The sequence below is a fragment of the Brachyhypopomus gauderio genome, chromosome 7 (assembly GCF_052324685.1).
Source record: "Brachyhypopomus gauderio isolate BG-103 chromosome 7, BGAUD_0.2, whole genome shotgun sequence".
NCBI classification, from domain to species: domain Eukaryota; kingdom Metazoa; phylum Chordata; class Actinopteri; order Gymnotiformes; family Hypopomidae; genus Brachyhypopomus; species Brachyhypopomus gauderio.
In genome coordinates this window covers 14,122,296-14,140,909 of record NC_135217.1, presented here as the reverse complement: position 1 = coordinate 14,140,909, position 18,614 = coordinate 14,122,296, and the positions used below count along the sequence as shown (strand labels likewise).

The following is an 18,614-nucleotide window of genomic DNA, read 5'->3' as shown; positions in this document are numbered from 1 at the left end:
ATAGTAAATGAAAATGCGACGATACGACACAAGCTAAATGTGCAAACAACTGTAATTTGAGTAAATACGTGAGCAATGAAAGCAAGATGTTTATCGTTTGGTTTCTGTTCTCCACTTTTGGGCTATTTTCTTGTGGGTTAGAGACGGACGGTGTGGTGGAAGTGCGGGGAGTCGGGCAGTGATCCAACATGAACGCCTGCTAACCGAGCAGTGGTGGTGTGTGGACAGCCAGTTTCCCGGATGGAGTTCCGCCGCCATCTTTAGAGCAGCGCGAGCTACCGGTCGAGTGGGAACTTGAGCTGCTGCTGCTCCGCCACGAACCAGCGACAGAGACGGACTCGCCCACCTCCGAACCTTTCCCATTTGCCCTCACAGCATCGCCTGTCCCAAACGCTGAGCACCATGACAGATCGAGATGACTTTGTATACCAAGCAAAACTTGCTGAACAAGCAGAGAGATACGATGGTGAGTATAATTAGGTTTCTGTGCGGTATTGTGCGAGCCGCTCGGTGAACACTGCGGTGGTTATTCCACACATCCTCTGTTCTGGCTCGGCTAACTAACGTACTGAAACGCAGGCCGTCTCTCTCTGAAACTCAACGGTCTTTGTGAATAGGCAACTTGACGTGAATGGAATAGGACGGTATTGTTTATGGATAACACGTTGGCGAGAAGAAAGGTGTTTTTCAGTGTCGTTCACAAGGATAGCTTCTTTCAGCCGAACGGTCATGATTCATGAAATGGGAGGGGGAGTCGGCAGCTAGGGCTAGCCACCCAACGTTAGCTAGCATATCTTAGCGAAGCTGTTTTGGAAAAGGCCTGGCGACGTGCTCCGCACTGGAGCACCAATACAAGAAACGAACAAGCGGGCTTGCTGGCTAAGCACTGTTAGCTACCAAATAGTTTTACTGCATTCCATTTAAACTAGAGTAGCAAATGAAGTGGCTAGCTAACGAATGTTGTCCCGATGTATAGCTTAGCTAACTATAGGTTATTAGCAAGTTATAACATAAATGTTTGACCAGCAGCGATCATTTAATAACCACCAAATAAGCATGGTTGACATTGGCTCGTTTTCATAGCTAGCTAGCTGGCCGTGTCACGTTATGAGCAAGCAGCTACCTAGCTGGCTAGCTAAATGTCCGAACCTGAATAGCGTTGTGTAGACGTCGTCTTTATCGTCAAATGCCGCGGGTTAAACGTGTAGAAACGAATATAACCGGTCTTCGTTTCAGTAGCCTGCGCTGAAACGTGAACTACATTTTGTTTGCTATTTTGAACGTGAAGACGTGTGGCAACTGCGTAACGTTAGCTGGTGGATTTTGAGTTGCGTTCGAATAATGTAACTAGCTACTTAGCACCTGCTAGCTACTTGGTTAGCTAGCTTGCTAGCCAAAATGCTGCTAGCTATTTAGCGCGATCACTGGATTTAAGGATTTAACTCATGGCGATTGAATGTAGTGGTTCCATTAGTTATACTTTGTTTTTGAACATAATTTAATATGTTATGTTATAAAATAACGAATATTAATGTTTCATGTACACGCCAACCTGTTAGCCATATGCTGAGTATTCAAAATGGCGAAATTATAATGGACAGCTATGTTAGCTAGCTGGCCAAAAGTTAAGTGTTCTCAACCTGTGTGGTATTGAACCTACAGCAGTCTCAAGAATTTCATAAATAAAATGCGCAAATATGGTCACTAATAAGTGGATGAACTGTAAACCAACGATAAATAAGTCGTTTTCACGATACCAATTACCCCATTCGATATAGCTGAAATAGCGTTGTGTGATAACTTGATGTAACAATGTGATTTGCAGTCATGATTGAAAATTTGAATTAGTCCTATGGAGATTCCTTTATAGACACGATGGGGAACATAACCGCGCCCACTATGACATAAATACATGTATGCTTTAGCACTGAGGCGACAGTCCTGTCCGACTGGAGAACAGTCCGCTCTTTGAGTAGAGCAGAAGCACAGGGACTTTAGAGAAAGTGCTCTGCAATAAAGCAGTCAGTTGCTATAGTGATAAGGCTGTCATCATTGCCTAAGTCACAGTTTGCTTATGTGCCATGTAAAGAGGAGGGGCTGGATTTTTGCCTTGCGTGTTACTGTTCTAAATTACAAGCAGATATAGCCAGGGTGCTGTTCAAGCTTGAACAAGTTGGGTCACTTTCTAATATCTAGGCCACTAAAGTAAAAGTGGCAATGACAATTGAAAGCAAGTAGGGTTAGGGTTTCCTTTTGGAGATGTTAAGGGCTTTTCAAGCACACTATGTGGAAACCTGCTGAAACAAGCTCTGCGTTTGGGTGGATTCTAATAGTATTTTCATGTACAATTTTGAAAACATGATTTAGACTTAACACTTGATGTTAAAATGCTGACACATTCTGGGTTGATATTAAATTCTATTAAAATCTCAGTTTGGGCCAAGAATGACTAGGAAAAATGCACAAATGAATTAAACGTTCCTCTGAATACCACTGCAGTCTAGCAAACTGAGCCTCAAGGCTTCTTAGGGGTCTTGGTGTAGTCTGGTCAGACCTGTTTAGGAATTTACCAGCATACATTAAACAGCCTACCCCCCCCCCCCCCCCCCCCCCCCCCCGATAAGCCAAAGCCTTCAAGCTCTCATGTGAACTGACACACCTTTCACTGCCTACCATGACATGACACACCCATTATTTCAATACTGCCTTGGCCAAAATTGTTCTTTTTCCACAGGTTTGCAGAGGAAAGTCTGTATCTTAAGTCAAGTAACGTCTCCCCCACCTCTATATCCTACTCCCAAGTTTGTATAATGGGTGACTGAAGCAAACCTTTTCATTCATTGTCTAACATTTTGGTTATAAGAGGACTTGATTGCCTTAAGATCTAGACTTTATTTGGAGCCTGATGTGCTCCAGTTGTGTGTGTTGATCTTCAAATTTTGGATAGATCACTTAATGTTGCCAGTTACCTCCTACAAAGAACAGACAAAGCTTTCTGAAAGTCAAATGTTGGTGAGTTTCCCACTTGGAGCTGATTTCCTTGTACTCGGGCAGCTGGAGTCAAGAAGGCAGAGGACAGGTGGGTCAGGCCAGGGAGGTGTGTGTGTGTGTGTGTATCTGAGCTCTTTTCTTACACAATCTCTGAAAAGAACAGAAGAGTGCTTCCGGTAAGTGTCCCTCTCTGTGGATATGGGACAGTCCACTAGTGTTGAGCACTCCTGCTAGAATAGTCACTTGTCTCCTTTGAACGGCTCCATCAACCTCGGCAATGGTTCCTTCTGCTGTGCCCGCACAGTCTCATTTAACCTTTGCGCCTTGCCCTCCCTGTAATCAGAGGGAGCCAGCTGTGGCGTCACTACAGGCACAGTTTGAAGTGACCCGCCTCTGGTTTCCCAGTCGACCTGCAGGAATTCCAGCAAGGTAGTGTAATGCCATCCCCCAAAGTTCCCTGCCCGGCAGTTCCTCACCATGAGACCTACAGTAAGGAATAAGTCATCTGTTGGCCTGTGCTCCCAGGCTAACACGCACTTGCTTGTTCACTCGCACACACAGCGTCCAGTTACGTCCTGGCTCTTTCAGCTACATTTGAGATTCTGAGTAATTAAAGATATTAATCTAATGTATTCCTCATATTTCACACTGCCATGTTTCGGCTGAATCATGCAAAGCCTGCTTCATTAGGCTTGAGCTTGGACTTGAGCTGTCCTCTTCCTCTCTGCTGTCTGTCTCAAAGAAGACGTTGATTTCAGTAGCATGTACAGGAGTAGCATGTACAGCTCAGCTTACTGACGAGCCTGTGCCAGCCCTGTTCATCCCTGGGTTCTTGCCATGTGGGTTTGGAATGCCACATGTAGTCCCAGTGACCGGGTACCAGTGCACGAGTGCGGTCATCATCTGCTCATGTGCTCGGCTACACCGCACTTCTCCACATTCCCGTTCCAGTGACATCATCTCCTTCACTCAGCGTCCGTTCACTAGCGCCTGTCCGGGGTCCGTGCCCGCTCCGATGCGACCGAATTATGAATGGGCTCCACCCTGCGTGTCTGGGCTTGACTGGCGTATGCCTGCCCTGCTAGAAATGGCTCATAGCCATGCCTGCGTGCGCCAACTGCAGGTCCCCATCCAGAGCACTGCGGCACTTCACGGTGTTGGCATATGTTTCTGCTTTTCCGTTAGTTTGCTCTGTGGTCAGTGCTGCAGTTGGCCTGCGTTTGCATAGCACAGGGGAGGCAGGTCCTGGATCAGCACAAATGCACTGCGCACACTCCACACAATCACTAACAAATGGCCACTCCCGCGGTCTCTGCAATGGATGCTGGCATTCCCCCAACCCCTCCATTAGAGTGAAGAAGAGAGTGGGGGTGGGGCATGACTCTTAGAGTCTTAGAGCCTTCCAAATCTTTTTAAAGATCTAAAATGGATGAGAAACAGTCCAAGGAAACACTGACCTACAAGCAAGCCTCTCCAGGACAGTCACTTATCATAAGAGCAGCAAGATTGGCCAGCTTTTGTTTCCAGGAATTGTCTTGCTGCAGAGATCGGTGATTTGCATGGGGTGCGACTTGTAATGTGCCGGCGACTTCAGAGGACGATGGCGGTCCACCTCCCTTTGCTATGAAATCAGTTTGACAGGCCTCTCACATCAAGGTCTGGTGCCCAATGGAGGACCAAGAATGCAGTCAACTGGAGGATCTGGCCATGCCTCACAAGTGAGGGGTTCTGCAGGAGCTGTCGTCGGGTTCCCCTCTCCTCACATCGCGTGTAATGGCAAAGCGAGGATGGGAATGCGGCTCTGTCCCTGTTTAATTGAGACTCTGCTCTTCAGCGTCTCTTTCCCTTGTGGCATTGGACAAGCCAAAAATATTTTTCTGTGCTATATATGGATTTTTATGGAGAATATAATCTTGGTATCTAAGTTTCTCCCAGCTAACTTTAGTGGCACATGCTGTCAGAGAGAGCGGAGGGTCACTTGGCCCCAGATCCGGAGGCACAGTCCCGTCTTGCGTGAGACCTCTTTGGTCCAGACACCACCGCTTGGCTGCAATCCGGCGCTTTCGGCCGCATGTGGGCAAGCCCGCCTGGCACTAGGGCCGATGGCTCGGAGAACGAGGGCCGATGGCTCAGTGCACTCCCTGCGGGTCCACTCAAGGGCCCTGGGCCCTCTTTAACCTGCCACCCACACCGTACCTGAATAGAATGCAGACAGTCCCCAGCGCTCAGCTACCCATGATCCCCTCCCCACTCACCACCTTTAGGGTTGCCCAGCAACTAGCTCAGTGGGAAAGGTCCATTCAAAATAACCACCGCCTGGTATTGTACCATTCCGATGTGCAATAGGTCTTCCAGATGTAAAGATTCATACATTTGACAGTGGACAACCATTTTGGCCCTCCACACCCTCTGAGAGGGCCTAAGATATCCCAAAAATAATGTATACATTTTTAATAATGTAACACCACATAAAGTATATAAAAGAAATCCTTAAATCCTGCCTGTTCAATTTGTGAAAGTGAAAATCAGCATTTTGACACCTTTGCAGTTGCTGGGGATTGATGGTCCAGTTAAATTTAGAGAGACAACCATTAGTAATTAGTAAAGGCTTCTATGATGTTTTATATGAAGTGCTTGTGTAGGAGGGGGTGGTCGTTTTGCGTCTTGCACCCTGCCCTGTGGCATCCATGTTCTGCTAAAGTGCACGCGCAGTTTCGGTGATGTGGTTATTTGTAAGGAGGATTTGCATTCGACTTGAATGAACCGTGTTTTGTTTGGGTGAGAACAGCAGGTACCACTGTGCACATTGCCTTGCTAAGGCTGCACTATTGTCTTCATTTTTGTTTCAGGAATCAGTATAGGTAACTTTTGCCGTGCTATAGGAGAAGACGCAGAACGCTAGGCTGCTAGGTTTTTTTTTTCTTTTTTCCAGACGATCAAAGTGATGTCAGAGGGCCATGGTTTAATAGTCATGGTTTAATAGTCATGGTTTAATAGTCATGGTTTGCTACTGAAAAAACCAAAAGGGAAAAATATATAATATGAAACCTGTAAAGCAGAGGCAGCCGTACTGGTGTTTTTTCCCTCAGATTTCTCCTCGTAATTGATCGGTCTGAAAACTAAGTTGTCTTAGTGTCTTTGCTTTCTGTCCTGCTCTTAACAGCTCCTTTTGGGGTTCTTTCTAATACATTCAAGTTGCACAAAAGACCATCAAGAATCATAATTTTTCATCAGGAGGGCTGTGCCAAATGATCGATATGGCAAAATATTGTGTATACATGATGTGTGAATTGATATTGATATTTATGAACAGCTGTACTGTTTATCCAATGTGCAGCTGGTGTTTTTAAATGCAGCACTTAAAGGTGGTTTTTTTAATAGCAAGTCTTTGTTTTCTCTGTGCTGCAGCTTTGACTTTATTGATTTGCGTTGCTGGTCTTTATTAATGTATTAATAAATATTTTTTTGTAACATTTGGCTTAAATGTTTTGTACAGTATTATTAGGCACTGTATCATATTGTAATGGATGCATGTCGCCATGTAAATTGTGTAGTAAAGTTACTATCAACTAGGATTGCAACGGTATGAGATTTTCACGGTATGATAACCGTCTCAGTTTGTTACATACATTATTAAGATACACTGACCCTTAAAGAAATTACAACAAAAGTTTTTTTGTTCAATGAACTATTTATTGTAGAAACCTGGAATTATTGTATACAAAATGTCTTCTTTAAAAAAAAAAAAAAGCTCTACACCCGTTTATATATAAATACTGCAAAATTAGAGAAACCTAAATCATGGATTTCAGTAGGCCTAAAATTATTTAAGATTAAATTATTAAATATCTGATAAACTGAGCCTGGGTCAGTGTCTGATCAACAACTGTTGTAAACATCCGTTTTACTGCCAAGTTGGAATATAACCAGATACTGCAGAAAGAGAGGATTTATTTCTGACATGATCCTCACAATAGAGATTTCTATTTTAAGGCTTTCACACGGAGTCTGGTTTTAACATATGAAAAACAGGCACATCAGAATTTGAAAATGAACGCATGTTAATGAATGGTGTCTTTCACATCCAGTGAAAGCAAGGACCTAAAAAGCTAGGTATATACTTGAGCGAGTGACCATAGCGCGACTCCACACACCTCGCGCGAACCTCCGCGAACAGCGGAAGCGTTCATACTTGCCGCGTCACATTCTTTGCAGTGTTGTCCAAAACGATATGTGGTAGTATAAAGATACGCCCCACAAAAACAGGGGAAGGAACATTTACCTGATGAATTTTAATGTTGCTTTGTGTTTCAGGTTTGAAAAATGCTGGAATTTAGGCTAAAATGCTTGAAATTTTAACTACTTTGTTTCACAACAAATAGCTATCTGACTGAATAGTAGGGGTGTATTCAACTAAGGATTTTCATAGTCGAATCTGATTTGTCAGCTTTTCCCTTTAGTAGACTTGATAGTCGAATCTGGTTTATTTTTATTTTTTTTTTATTTAGAGCACCTTAAACGGGATCCCGTTCTCATTCAGGACTTTTTTCCTCTTCAAAGTAAAAACCTAAAACACTCAGATAAATGAATAAACATGGTAGGTTGGCTTTATTCAGCTTTTATTTATTTGCTTATTTATTTTTTTTATGAAACGTTAGAGAACATTAACCGTCAGTGCGCATTGCGCATATCAAACTCAGACAGGCACTGTGCAAAATGTCAAAAATATTTTAAATAAAATATACCTGCCTGAAAATGTAAAATAATTGCGACACAACAGCAAAAAAATACAAGGAAAGGTTCAAGTAACGGGGTTTAAAAGCAAACAGCAACAAAAAATGTTTATAGGCCTACTTGCCGAGACGCACCGCGACGAGACGACTGAAACGACAAACGTTTTTTTTTCTTTTTTTCGCCTTACCCGTTTTAAGTGGTATGCCATGTTGGTTGTTGTGGTGCGAAATTAAAGACGTTGATGACATAACTTGCACTTTACTTTGTTTGATTCATCTTAATCCCGGCACATGCTGAGTATAGATGCTATTCTGTAGCTTGTTCAGCTCTGCTCGTTTGGATTGTGCAACAGCAGGGTGTGATTTATTAATGTGTAGTAAGGAAGATGCCGATTGTTAATGCGCAAACATCATTTAAAAATATTTATTAACAGAAATTAGGATGATGTTATTTGACAAAAGGTCAAAAATATATAACGAAAACAAAGACATTTCATGTAACAACTAATGCTTAGCTGCATCCTTGGGCACCCCCATGCAGTTAGAATGGTACATTCGACTATGACGTTCATAGTCGACTAGGGGGTATAGTTGACTATAGTCGAATCAGCGACTATTGCAGGTCACCCCTACTGAATAGTTCTCTTGTATTACGTTACCAAATACAAGCCTCTTGTAATTCCAGAACGAAACATGAGAGAACGTGAAGATGTTAAGATTGGGCGTTTTGAAAATAAACAAACATTAAATAATAAAAAAGCGAATTATTTCAAATCATTTCGAGTATATGTATAAATATTTAACTTGATGAAGTTTAACGTGCTGGGAAATATTGAATCGGACCATGAAAGTGACGTACAAGTGCTTAAATTCCACCTTGTATGAACCCGGCAAATATTACTTTATTCATTGGGCTGAGACATGGCGCACGCGAAGTTACAAAATTCGAGAGGTGCACGACCTCGCGAATTGACAGTACGCGAGGCACTCGCAGACCGGCAGATCCACCACGATGATGTCATTTTCTCTGCTGACTTTAGTTTAGCCTTTTTTATTAAAAAATGTGTTAAGTCTTATGCACTTTCTGCAATTCTCACCGCTGTGTGCCGAGTAGCTGAAACGGAGCTGAGTTGCGCATGCGCGGGTGAGTTTCTCCGCTGGCTTGCCTTTTACCGGTAATAAGCAAACACACGGTATGATAACCGTGCATTTTAATACCATGAAACCGGTTACCGCTGCAACCCTACGATCAACACGCAACTCCCTAAACAATATAAATGGTCACTCTGTAACAAATATGGCTCCAACTTTAGAAATGTTGAGAAGTGGAGCCAGCTCAGCTAATGTCCTGCAGATGTTGGATAGACAACGCCTGGTGCCAACCTGGCCCTGTTGCTTCCCCACGCTACCTGGCTTGGAGCTGAAGTCCAGCCATGCTGGTCGCAGAGACACGTCTTGGCCTACAGAATGACCGCCCAGCATTCACACCTCTCCCTGGGGAAAGCGTGCCGGACTTCAGAGTTCAGTGTGGCAGCCGAAACATGGGATGCTGTGATTGTTGGCACCTGTCCTCCATTTGAAGGAGGTCCTGATGGCTCTCGTGGAGCAGCACCCGCAGCTTAAAAGTTTCACCCTCACCAGTGAGAGAGGACACCAGCCTCCCGGACATGGGCGCTGTATGACACTGTTACAGAGACTTGCAGATAAATATAGTGTCTAATTGGAATTAGTGCTCTGTTTAAATAAAGCACTTTGTCTCTTCCTGGTTGGGATGTGTGAGTGTTGTAGAACTTAGTACAGTGCACCAGTCATCAGTCCCTCTCCACATGGGAAATGTAGTCCATGCAGCTACATCTCGTGTTCCTTTAGCAAACTGGTCTCACTTTTCAAACATGTGCGCTCACACCACCCAACCTAATAACTTGAGTAGTGTGATATTGGTGTTATTGGCAGCAAATATTGGTGGACACATGTCCCACCCACCACTCCACCCCCCTCATGTGTATAGTTTTCTGTAATATAAAACACTACTCATATGATGTTGGGTGGGGTGGTGTGAGCAGTGTGTTCTCTCCAAAGTTGAAAGGAAGCCTATTCTGCTGCACAGGAGTCGAGGCCAAAAAGCCGCCCTCGCCGGGCGTATACGGTGACTCGGCCGACACTATTGGAATAGAATGGGACATGCAGAGGTACTAATGGTTCCTGGGTTTGCAGCAGAGAGTTTGGACAGCACCAGAGCTCTGACAGGTTGGGACTGGTGGGTGGGGTCTGTGGGATTTGACGGTCCTCGTCCCTCCCCTAGTGGTATATTTATCCTGATGCATCTCGCATCTGTCGCGTGCGTGGGAGCCGGCAGAGAAGGACGGGTCCTGAAGGGTTTGGTGCTGCTGTGTCGGCCATCCTCCCACCTCCATCAGCTCCGTCATATGCTCTACTCATCACCTCCCAACTGACCGAGTGCACGTGGAAGCAAGACCAAGACTCGGGCCCTTACGTTACAGAGTACATGATGGCTTTGCTGCAAAGTTGGATTGTGCTAGGGGTGTGTAATCATCAAAGTTGCTGGTGGGACCACATTTTTGACTCTTGTAACTGGAGGTCAACCAATATGTCGAGTTGGTATATGCCATTTTTAATATATCTGCATCAGCCAATATCCAGTGTTTGGTAGCACTGATTTAAAGTCAGGCAGGTTCGTGGGCATCCCTGTGGTATTGGTGCAGTGGAAGGTGCTGCTGGTGAAGGACCCCAAGCCAAAGTGTTTGCAAGACCACAGCAACATCTATGGTCCTGGTAGATTCATGTAAGGCTTAAATTCTGATGTTTCAAAGTCCTTTGTTACTAGTAAACTATGAAGTGTTGCTTCACTCTGTGCAAGAAAAAATAAACAGCATATAAGCGTAGGGAACTGGCATAATGCTACAGCTGGATGAAGGTTCACTAACATGGAGATTTAAATGTACTGTAGTTAAAACAATCAGCAGCTTGCTTGCCTTAACATATTAGCCCCAATGGTATAAGTGGGAGATGCACCGAATATTTGGCAACTGAAATTAGTATTACTGTTATTTACACTAAGAGATTTTTGATGCTGCCAAGTTCACTAAACATTTGTTTTTATTCACAGTTGGTTACTTGGATGTTGTTTTATATAAAAATGCAGAACGTGTTTGCAGCACTAATAATATATTTTTTATATATAGTTTAATATAATTTAATAAAAAAATATTTTTCTCAGTTTAATGTATTTTTATTTATGAAGATGGTTCCGAAGTTCAGAAATGTTGTGTGTTATTATTATTGTGATATTTTAGCATGCAAATAAAGCGGAAAACATCTAGATATCGGCCAATAAAATTGTCAGCATATATCTGCCATCAGCTGACCCTGACCTCTAAACATTCAGCATCTGTTGTAGACCAACCAATAGTGGTCGATCTTGTAACTTCATACCCTTCATATTGGCTTCACTTTAGTTGGACTATGTGTGTGTATTTGCAGAAATGGTGGAGTCCATGAAGAGTGTGGCAGGGAAGGATGTGGAGCTGACGGTAGAGGAGAGGAACCTGCTGTCAGTGGCCTACAAGAATGTGATTGGTGCACGGAGAGCCTCCTGGAGGATCATCAGCAGCATTGAGCAGAAGGAGGAGAACAAGGGAGGCGAAGACAAACTCAAAATGATCCGGGAGTACAGGCAAACGGTGAGGCCACGCCCTCACTTGGATTTGGCAGTTTGGGTATGACGGCAAGTTGCGATGCCATATCTGCACTTGTTAATATTAGTAACTTGATGATGTTTCTCTTGATGCATAGGTTGAGAAAGAGCTGAAATCAATTTGTAATGACATTCTGGACGTACTGGACAAACACCTCATTCCTGCAGCAAACACGGGAGAGTCAAAGGTTTTCTACTACAAAATGTGCGTCCTCGTTCAGAGCAAGATCACGTCCTCCTTCCTGAATAACCACCATGTAACCACTGTAGCCATTGAAATGGCTTTAAAACATTTTTTTTGTGTCTCTTTGTATAGGAAGGGTGACTATCATAGGTACTTGGCAGAGTTCGCTACGGGCAACGACAGGAAGGAAGCAGCGGAGAACAGTTTGGTAGCGTACAAAGCAGCCAGCGACATCGCTATGATTGAGCTGCCTCCCACACACCCCATCCGCCTGGGCCTGGCCCTCAACTTCTCCGTCTTCTACTACGAGATCCTCAACTCTCCGGACCGCGCCTGCAGGTAGGCCCTTCCATTGGACGAGCCCTCCCAAGGCCCCTCCCTCCGCTGGTCTCTAGTTAATTCATCATGTTCATGACACCTTGAGTCTTTAACCTGCTGTGTCCATGTCCACCATGGCATGCACGGACAAGCTTGACAAGAAAACACGTCTCCTTTGAGCCTGTCCTCCGTCCCTTACCCCTCTGCTCCTACGCCCAGGTTGGCAAAGGCAGCATTCGATGATGCGATAGCAGAACTGGACACGCTCAGTGAGGAGAGCTATAAGGACTCCACGCTCATCATGCAGTTGCTACGCGACAACCTGACACTATGGACTTCAGACATGCAGGGAGACGGTAAGGCAGCACGCTCTAATCGGGAGCAGCGAAGGACCTTGGTCGTTAGTGTGTAAGACTTTTATGGTTTTAAGTTTGGCACTTTGAGCATGGACCCGAGGTGACTCACAAGCAGCGTTCTGATTGGACACGCCCTCCAGGGGCTACTGCCCTGTCTTGTCCATAGCTTGTGATTCATCCTAATGAGTCCTAACTAGCCCACGTTTCTTTTCTCCCTTTTTATGTTTTTTTCCATTTCAGTCTACCTTGCATTCTTGGTGTCCTCCTCTTCCTTCCTTCTCTCTCTCTGTCTCTCTCCTTCTCTCTTAAGCAAAAGAGGGTTGTGCTCTTCACTCTCTTCCTATAGATCCTTTAATTCATGTCCCCAGTGCTCTAACATCTCAATCTCTCCTCCATCCTACTGGTGTAGATTCGTAAGGACCGCCCTCCTCCCCATTCCCTATAGACCTCCTTTCTGTAAGTCATCTCCTCCTCCCTGTGCCTTGTGCTATCCCTTCTGACCCCCCCCCCCCCCCCCTCTGCCCTGACTCTCTCACTCACTGCCCCCTGTTGCGTTTGTGTCCCAGGTGGAGATTTGTGGGTTGTCCTTACAGGCATTCTCATAGACTCTGCATTGCGAGCTTCTCTGCTCCTGCTCTTCACCTCACTTTAGCCCCTCCCCCCGCACAGTCTGTGTGCTCGTTAATGGATATTTAAGAGCAACTGGTTTCATTTTAAATGAGAATTTTGATGTTGTTGTGTTGGTTTGCTTGTGTGTGTCTGAACCTCAAGTCGCACAGGGCTGAGAAGTAGCCTTGCACATGAGCACGGCGCCGCACCTCGGGCCCAAGTTCTGAAGCTTTGCTTCTTCTAACGCTTCTTCTCTCAGTTGGTGTTATGGGTTTTTTCCTGCTAACCACGTGCTAACTCCGTGTGCAGCGTGCGCGGTCAGGCGTGCTGAGCACATAGCGAGCTGGACTAATGAGTGCTACGTCACCCGTGGCTATTTCTGGGCCTTTTGTTTCTGGGCCTTTTGTCGCTCTTTGTTAATTCCTTACCACACATTACTGTGAGGCGGTTAGCCATGCAGTCACCATGGTAACATTGCCAAGCACCAAGCTGCTCAGAACCCTGGTGGAGTTCAGCGACTGGTCAATTAAACTTGAGCTTAACTAATGCTCTTTGCTTCTCATGCTTCGAGGAGATATATTATATATATATATATATATATAAAATTAATTATACACACACTCACATGTAATGTGTGTTCATACATGTGAGTGAGTGTGTGGTGTTTGTTTGCTGTGGACGTAGCTCTTTCTGATCAGATGCATATACTAATGCTCGGTCTGTCCATGTCACAGGCGAAGAACAGAGTAAAGAAGCACTGCAAGATGTCGAAGATGAAACCCAGTGAGACGTTATGGCCAACCTGGGACTCCCACCCCCCATATATCCCAAGTCTATCATCCATGTCCCCTCAGGTCTCCATAGTGTCATAGAAAGAGCTCCAAATCCACCCTCTTCTCTGGCGCTCCCTCGCCTTTTCCGTTCTGTTCCACCCGTGTCCAGTACGTCTCTCTCTCGCTCTCTACTCCTTTGGGTTACGCCTTGGGCATTTTTGTGTTGTATTTCCCTCCTTAGTTACTTTTTCCCCCTTTAAATTGCCTCAATCAGATTCACACATGAATTGGGCCCCTAGAGTGAATAGGTGTTGTGGAGAGGTTCCCCTCCTGGTTTAGCTGTACTACCTGTTGCAGAGCTTCCCTGCAAGCCTTCTCTGGGCTTCTGGGCATGTGCACCTCTTTTATGTCACGCTTTTGCTTTTTAATTCGGTACACGTAGTGGCAGTGTGGTGGTGTTGGCCAGATGTAAAACACTGCGTGACTGGAAGGATTATTCCTCTGTGATCATTTGCATTGCATAGCGTTTCTTGGTGCGGCTGTCTGAATGGTGAATTTCAGCCATCTCTCCTCGGAGACGCAACACCCCGAGGGCCTACTCTCCCTCCGCTTTTTTTGAAAGGGACCGCTGTTGTTTTAAGTGTCCTCTGCCTCTGTCTTGCCTGCTGTGTGGGTTTTAAAGCGGGTTTCGGCTCTGTTACATCTCTGCCTTGACGCATCCAGGATCTTTTCCCTTTGCTCTGTGCACATGGCCATCTATGCAGAACGTTGCCGTAACGTTACTCCAGCATCGTATGTTAACATCCCCGCCCCTCCCAGTGTGATTTCAGATGATGGCTTGTAGTGTGTAGCTTGGTTAGGGGACTAAAACCCCGGGGAACTCCTCAGTATTCTGTCTCTCTTGGATCCGACGTATTGTTGTTTTGTTTCTCAAGTGGATTAAATGAAATTAACACTGCACATTTTTTTTAAGTGTCATCTCATTTATTCATCTTCTTTGCTCTCTGCTGTCCCTCTCCTGTTCTCACTTTCTCTCATGCTCTAGATCTATCCATTTTTTTCTTTCATCCATTCAGTATGTGTAACTTGAATCTGATTTGTACTACTGGATATTCTGACCGGAGCCAACAAGCACCGTCTGTATTCTTACTGAAACACAGCATGGGATTAACTTTAACCTTCAAATAAAAACAAACCTAAATTAAAACAACACGGAATCCTCACATTCCTTCAGTCACATGCAGTAGATAAAGATATTAGCTTTTCCCTGGAAGGTACTCCAGGCCTGGTCCTTAGCAGGTGCTTACTGTTCTAAGGTGAGTCAGTATAATAAAGGATGTTTCTTTAGGGCAGCGAGGGCCGCCTTCTGGTGAAATATAAAATACTGCGGGCCGGAAAATCTAACTGCTGCACTTTGGACACCCATGCTTTAGGCTGCCGTGAAAACCATCCTGAATAATTTTGCAGAGTTGAGTGACCTGTATGGCGGCACCAACCTGCCTCCAGCAGCAACTCGTTTGTGAGATGGTGTATGTTAATCAGGGTTGGTAAAAGAATAAATGAAGGCAAAATTTTAAGCCTATAAATTAATGATTATACTGTAAATGCTGAACCATCATTGTGTCCCTTTAAATGTTTGAACCACCCAGCGACTGGTGCTACATGCAATATTAACAGCAGAGGGGGCTAGTGTCCTACATTCGCTTGTGGGGTCTGGTTATTTTAAATTTGACAAATAGTGTTGCTTGTGATTAGGTTCAGGTCAGGACCACAAGCCAGTTATATGGCTCATGGAATGTGATAGTTGCATAGTAGCTGCTGTACATACACAAGATTGAAGCTTTTCAGAGACATGCACAAGAGAACGTGGTGTCTTATTGCACATTGGTCTGTTTATTGCACTCAACAACATACAAACTTCTTTAAGAGTCACTTTATTTGTACCTACATGATAAAGTTCCACTTTATCTGTTTGAAAATGTGTCATGATTTCAGTGGAAGAAAATGTATTTAAGAACAAGGTTTTCCTTGTGTCCCTCATCAAAGCCAGATAGTATAAGAGCAATAATTGACTGGCTCTCCATCCAGGATGGGCACTAAATACCATCTATTAAAATGAACAATGGCTGAGGAATAAATTGTATGGTACAGTCCTCAATCCTCCTTGGAGGGTGCAGTAGAAGAGTGACAGTACAGTGTAGAAAAAAATTAACCAGCAAAGCCTATTGGATTATTAGATTTCTTTTTAAACTATCCATAATCAAAAAACAAAAACAGTAAAAGAATAAATGCATTGCCTTTAAAATACACACATCTACTAAGACATTGTGGAAAACCATTCTGTCAAATGGGAAAAAACAACAACATACAATTCTCAATCCAGAACTGATGATGTAAAATATTTAGAGGAAGAGTCAATCAAAATGGGAAAACCAAATGAAACCAAAGTTCAAACATGCTCTAAAATGTCAATCACATCAATATTTGCTTTTTTTCAGTCTTTATAAATATTAAAAACATCACAAATCTAGGCTCTGACATATTCTTTTATAAAACTAGGTAAATTGTTTAGTAAACATTTATCAACAATAAAGATGACATTTTTAATACTAATAATGCTGTACACACATTTATAATATATTTTAAAGATTTTCTCTTGGTAATATAAACATTGATCGTACCTAAACGTACACATACCATAACAAAACCCGTACGAACTTTTATCAAACATTGACACTGCAAATATAAACATATCTTAAATAGTTACAATGATATTCTATAAATTCTAAAAATCCAAGTATTTATTTCCTACCATTTAAAAAAATCTGCTTATAACCTGTGAAAGAAACTAGTTGACCATTTGTGTGTGTGCCGGAATGGTACTAGTAACAAAACTGCATCTTTATTCAATATCTCAGTAGATCTGTTACCTTCATTCTCGTTATGCATTCAGACACCCTAATAATGACTCTTACATCCAAAACGCATTGGGACATCCTTGTCCACAGTTACGGAAGTATTGCTACAGTCAGTGCAAACGTATACTGTAATTACAACACAACAAGATTACTTACATAATTCTTGGGTATATAAACACAAATCCTAAACTAAGAGGCAGGAAGTTCAAACGGAATCAACAGTACCTATAGAACAGGTGCATGCATGTTTGATCATTGTGGGTATATTGTTTGAAAAATCACAGCACACCAAACTTTGGTGAACCTTGGCGAGTGGCCCTTATTCTTTGCAGATGTGCTACAGCCATGTCTTGCCATTTACTTGACAGCTGCTGAAATGACCATGACTAAGAAGATACAGATATTTGTTGTTAGATGCAATACAACCTCACTATTTGCCTTTATTAGTACTGTCATTTTTTTCTGTAAGTAAGCACCACATGTTTCATGGATGAGGAGAAATGCAGATCACTCCTCCAAGTGAAAAAGGTGTAATTCACCATCTGTAATGAAATTTCATAAATATCGGCTTTGACGGATAGCGGGGTGAGGGAAGAAACCCATTCAGAATCTTAGTTTGGTTCTGATTGGCAAGTCCATCTGCCCATTCTGTTCAGTTTTCTCCACCAGTCTCTGGTACTTACCGTTGGCCTTAGTCACCTCATGGCAATGACATCATCCAGTGCAAACGGCACAGGAGGAGTCGAGGATAGACGCTGAACTGAAGTGGCAGGCGGAGTCGGGTGTGGGAGAGGGCGCAGTGCTGTGTAGGGTGGAAGCTCTACAGCTGTCCGAAGAGGATGGAGCACAGAAGGAACATGGAGTAGAGCATCATGAGACCCAGACCCAGCCGGCGGTCTAGTTTCCAGCCGTTCAGGTGCACGCTCAGCACCTGGATCACACGCAAGAGCCCCACTCAGAGAAACGGCAGGACTGTGGGAGTGCTGCTTAAAGCATACAACTTCATGTGAGTGTGTGTGTGTGTGTGTGCATGCACGCAAGGAGTCACTCACAGTGAGGAAGACAGATGCTAGCAGCAGGATAACGGAGTACACCAGACCCTTATTATTGATGGATACCTGACAAGACATGCAAAGAATCCATCACAGGTGAATGTAAACAAAAAACCCTTTTGTTTTTCACTCTTGAAAAGCTGCTTGTTTCCACATCACATCTGATTATATGCAATGATCATGATAAAATATACCTCAGTCTGTAAGTAATAGGGCATTATCACTTTTGTCATCTTGGTTGTGGACTCTAGCACATTGGCTTGAAAGTCATGACTGAAGTTTAAGTGCAAAATATACTTTTGACAATAATTAATACATAGTTCCTACCACATGATTTAAAAAATACATTGTTCCAAGTTTTCAGGTAAGCATAAGTAGCTAATTCAAAGTACAGCGGCTGTAAATCCGTTGGCAGACATTTTGTGCCAGACACTTCACTTTGTCACATCAGTCAGGCAGCCATTTCTTCAGTCCTTGCTAGGTTCAGGGTTTTACGTGAAACGCGTCTTTGGCTGGCCTCAGACCAGACATCGAACTTAGCCAATTCAGAACCATTGCGATTTTTATTAGTGGTTTCAAAAGGATGTTTTAGGGTCATGGTCCCTCTGTCCACTTCAGGAACATCGTCCTGCTCATCCATAAAGATGAGTGAGCAAGTTTCATGGGCAGCCATACATTCCCCTGCAGTCACGTTTCACAAACGAGGTCACGTTTTGGAGATTGTCCCTCGTCATCCCCACTGGTTTTGATGTTCTGCCAGGCTGCTCAATAATGCTCACCAGTACATTGGGGCTTTAAAAACAAATAAACAAAAAAAATCCTACCAAATCATTAGGCTTCACTGTACCTAATGCTTTGACCATGTTGCTGATTGATTGTTTTTCCCCTGAATCTCCAGTCAGGTTAAGGCCTGCTTGACTGGCATTACATCTGCATCAACAGATGTGAATGTCACCTTTAGAATC

The 18,614-nt window shown here is 43.8% G+C and overlaps 2 protein-coding genes across 4 annotated transcripts in view; one reads left to right on the top strand and one right to left on the bottom strand.

Annotated features, from left to right (window-relative positions):
- Window positions 1-241: 241 nt before the first annotated feature.
- Window positions 242-14,639, top strand: LOC143518990 (14-3-3 protein epsilon). Of its 2 annotated transcripts, XM_077011959.1 has the most exons (7): window positions 242-466; window positions 11,226-11,425; window positions 11,538-11,644; window positions 11,756-11,962; window positions 12,161-12,297; window positions 12,707-12,753; window positions 13,641-14,639. In XM_077011959.1, exons 1-6 carry the CDS (start codon window positions 403-405, stop codon window positions 12,712-12,714), a joined length of 723 nt encoding a protein of 240 aa, XP_076868074.1. In that variant the 5' UTR covers window positions 242-402; the 3' UTR covers window positions 12,715-12,753; window positions 13,641-14,639. The 2 variants fall into 2 exon arrangements, with proteins under 2 accessions (XP_076868074.1, XP_076868073.1); XM_077011958.1 differs by lacking the exon at window positions 12,707-12,753 and having other exon boundaries at window positions 244-466.
- A 912-nt stretch (window positions 14,640-15,551) lies between these two features.
- The window catches only part of LOC143518986 (sodium/potassium/calcium exchanger 3), a 60,355-nt gene continuing 57,292 nt past the window's right edge, over window positions 15,552-18,614 (bottom strand). Inside the window, exons 16-18 of one of the 2 annotated variants that reach the window (XR_013132324.1) lie at window positions 17,650-17,715; window positions 17,281-17,528; window positions 15,552-17,139 (exon numbers count right to left, since the gene is read on the bottom strand). Coding sequence is in view for 1 of the 2 variants with exons in the window: in XM_077011954.1 (XP_076868069.1) it covers window positions 17,418-17,528; window positions 17,650-17,715 (177 nt within the window). In the remaining variant the exon portion in view is untranslated. Of the gene's footprint in view, window positions 17,529-17,649; window positions 17,716-18,614 lie in introns of both variants that reach the window. The other variant, XM_077011954.1, reaches the window with a different exon arrangement.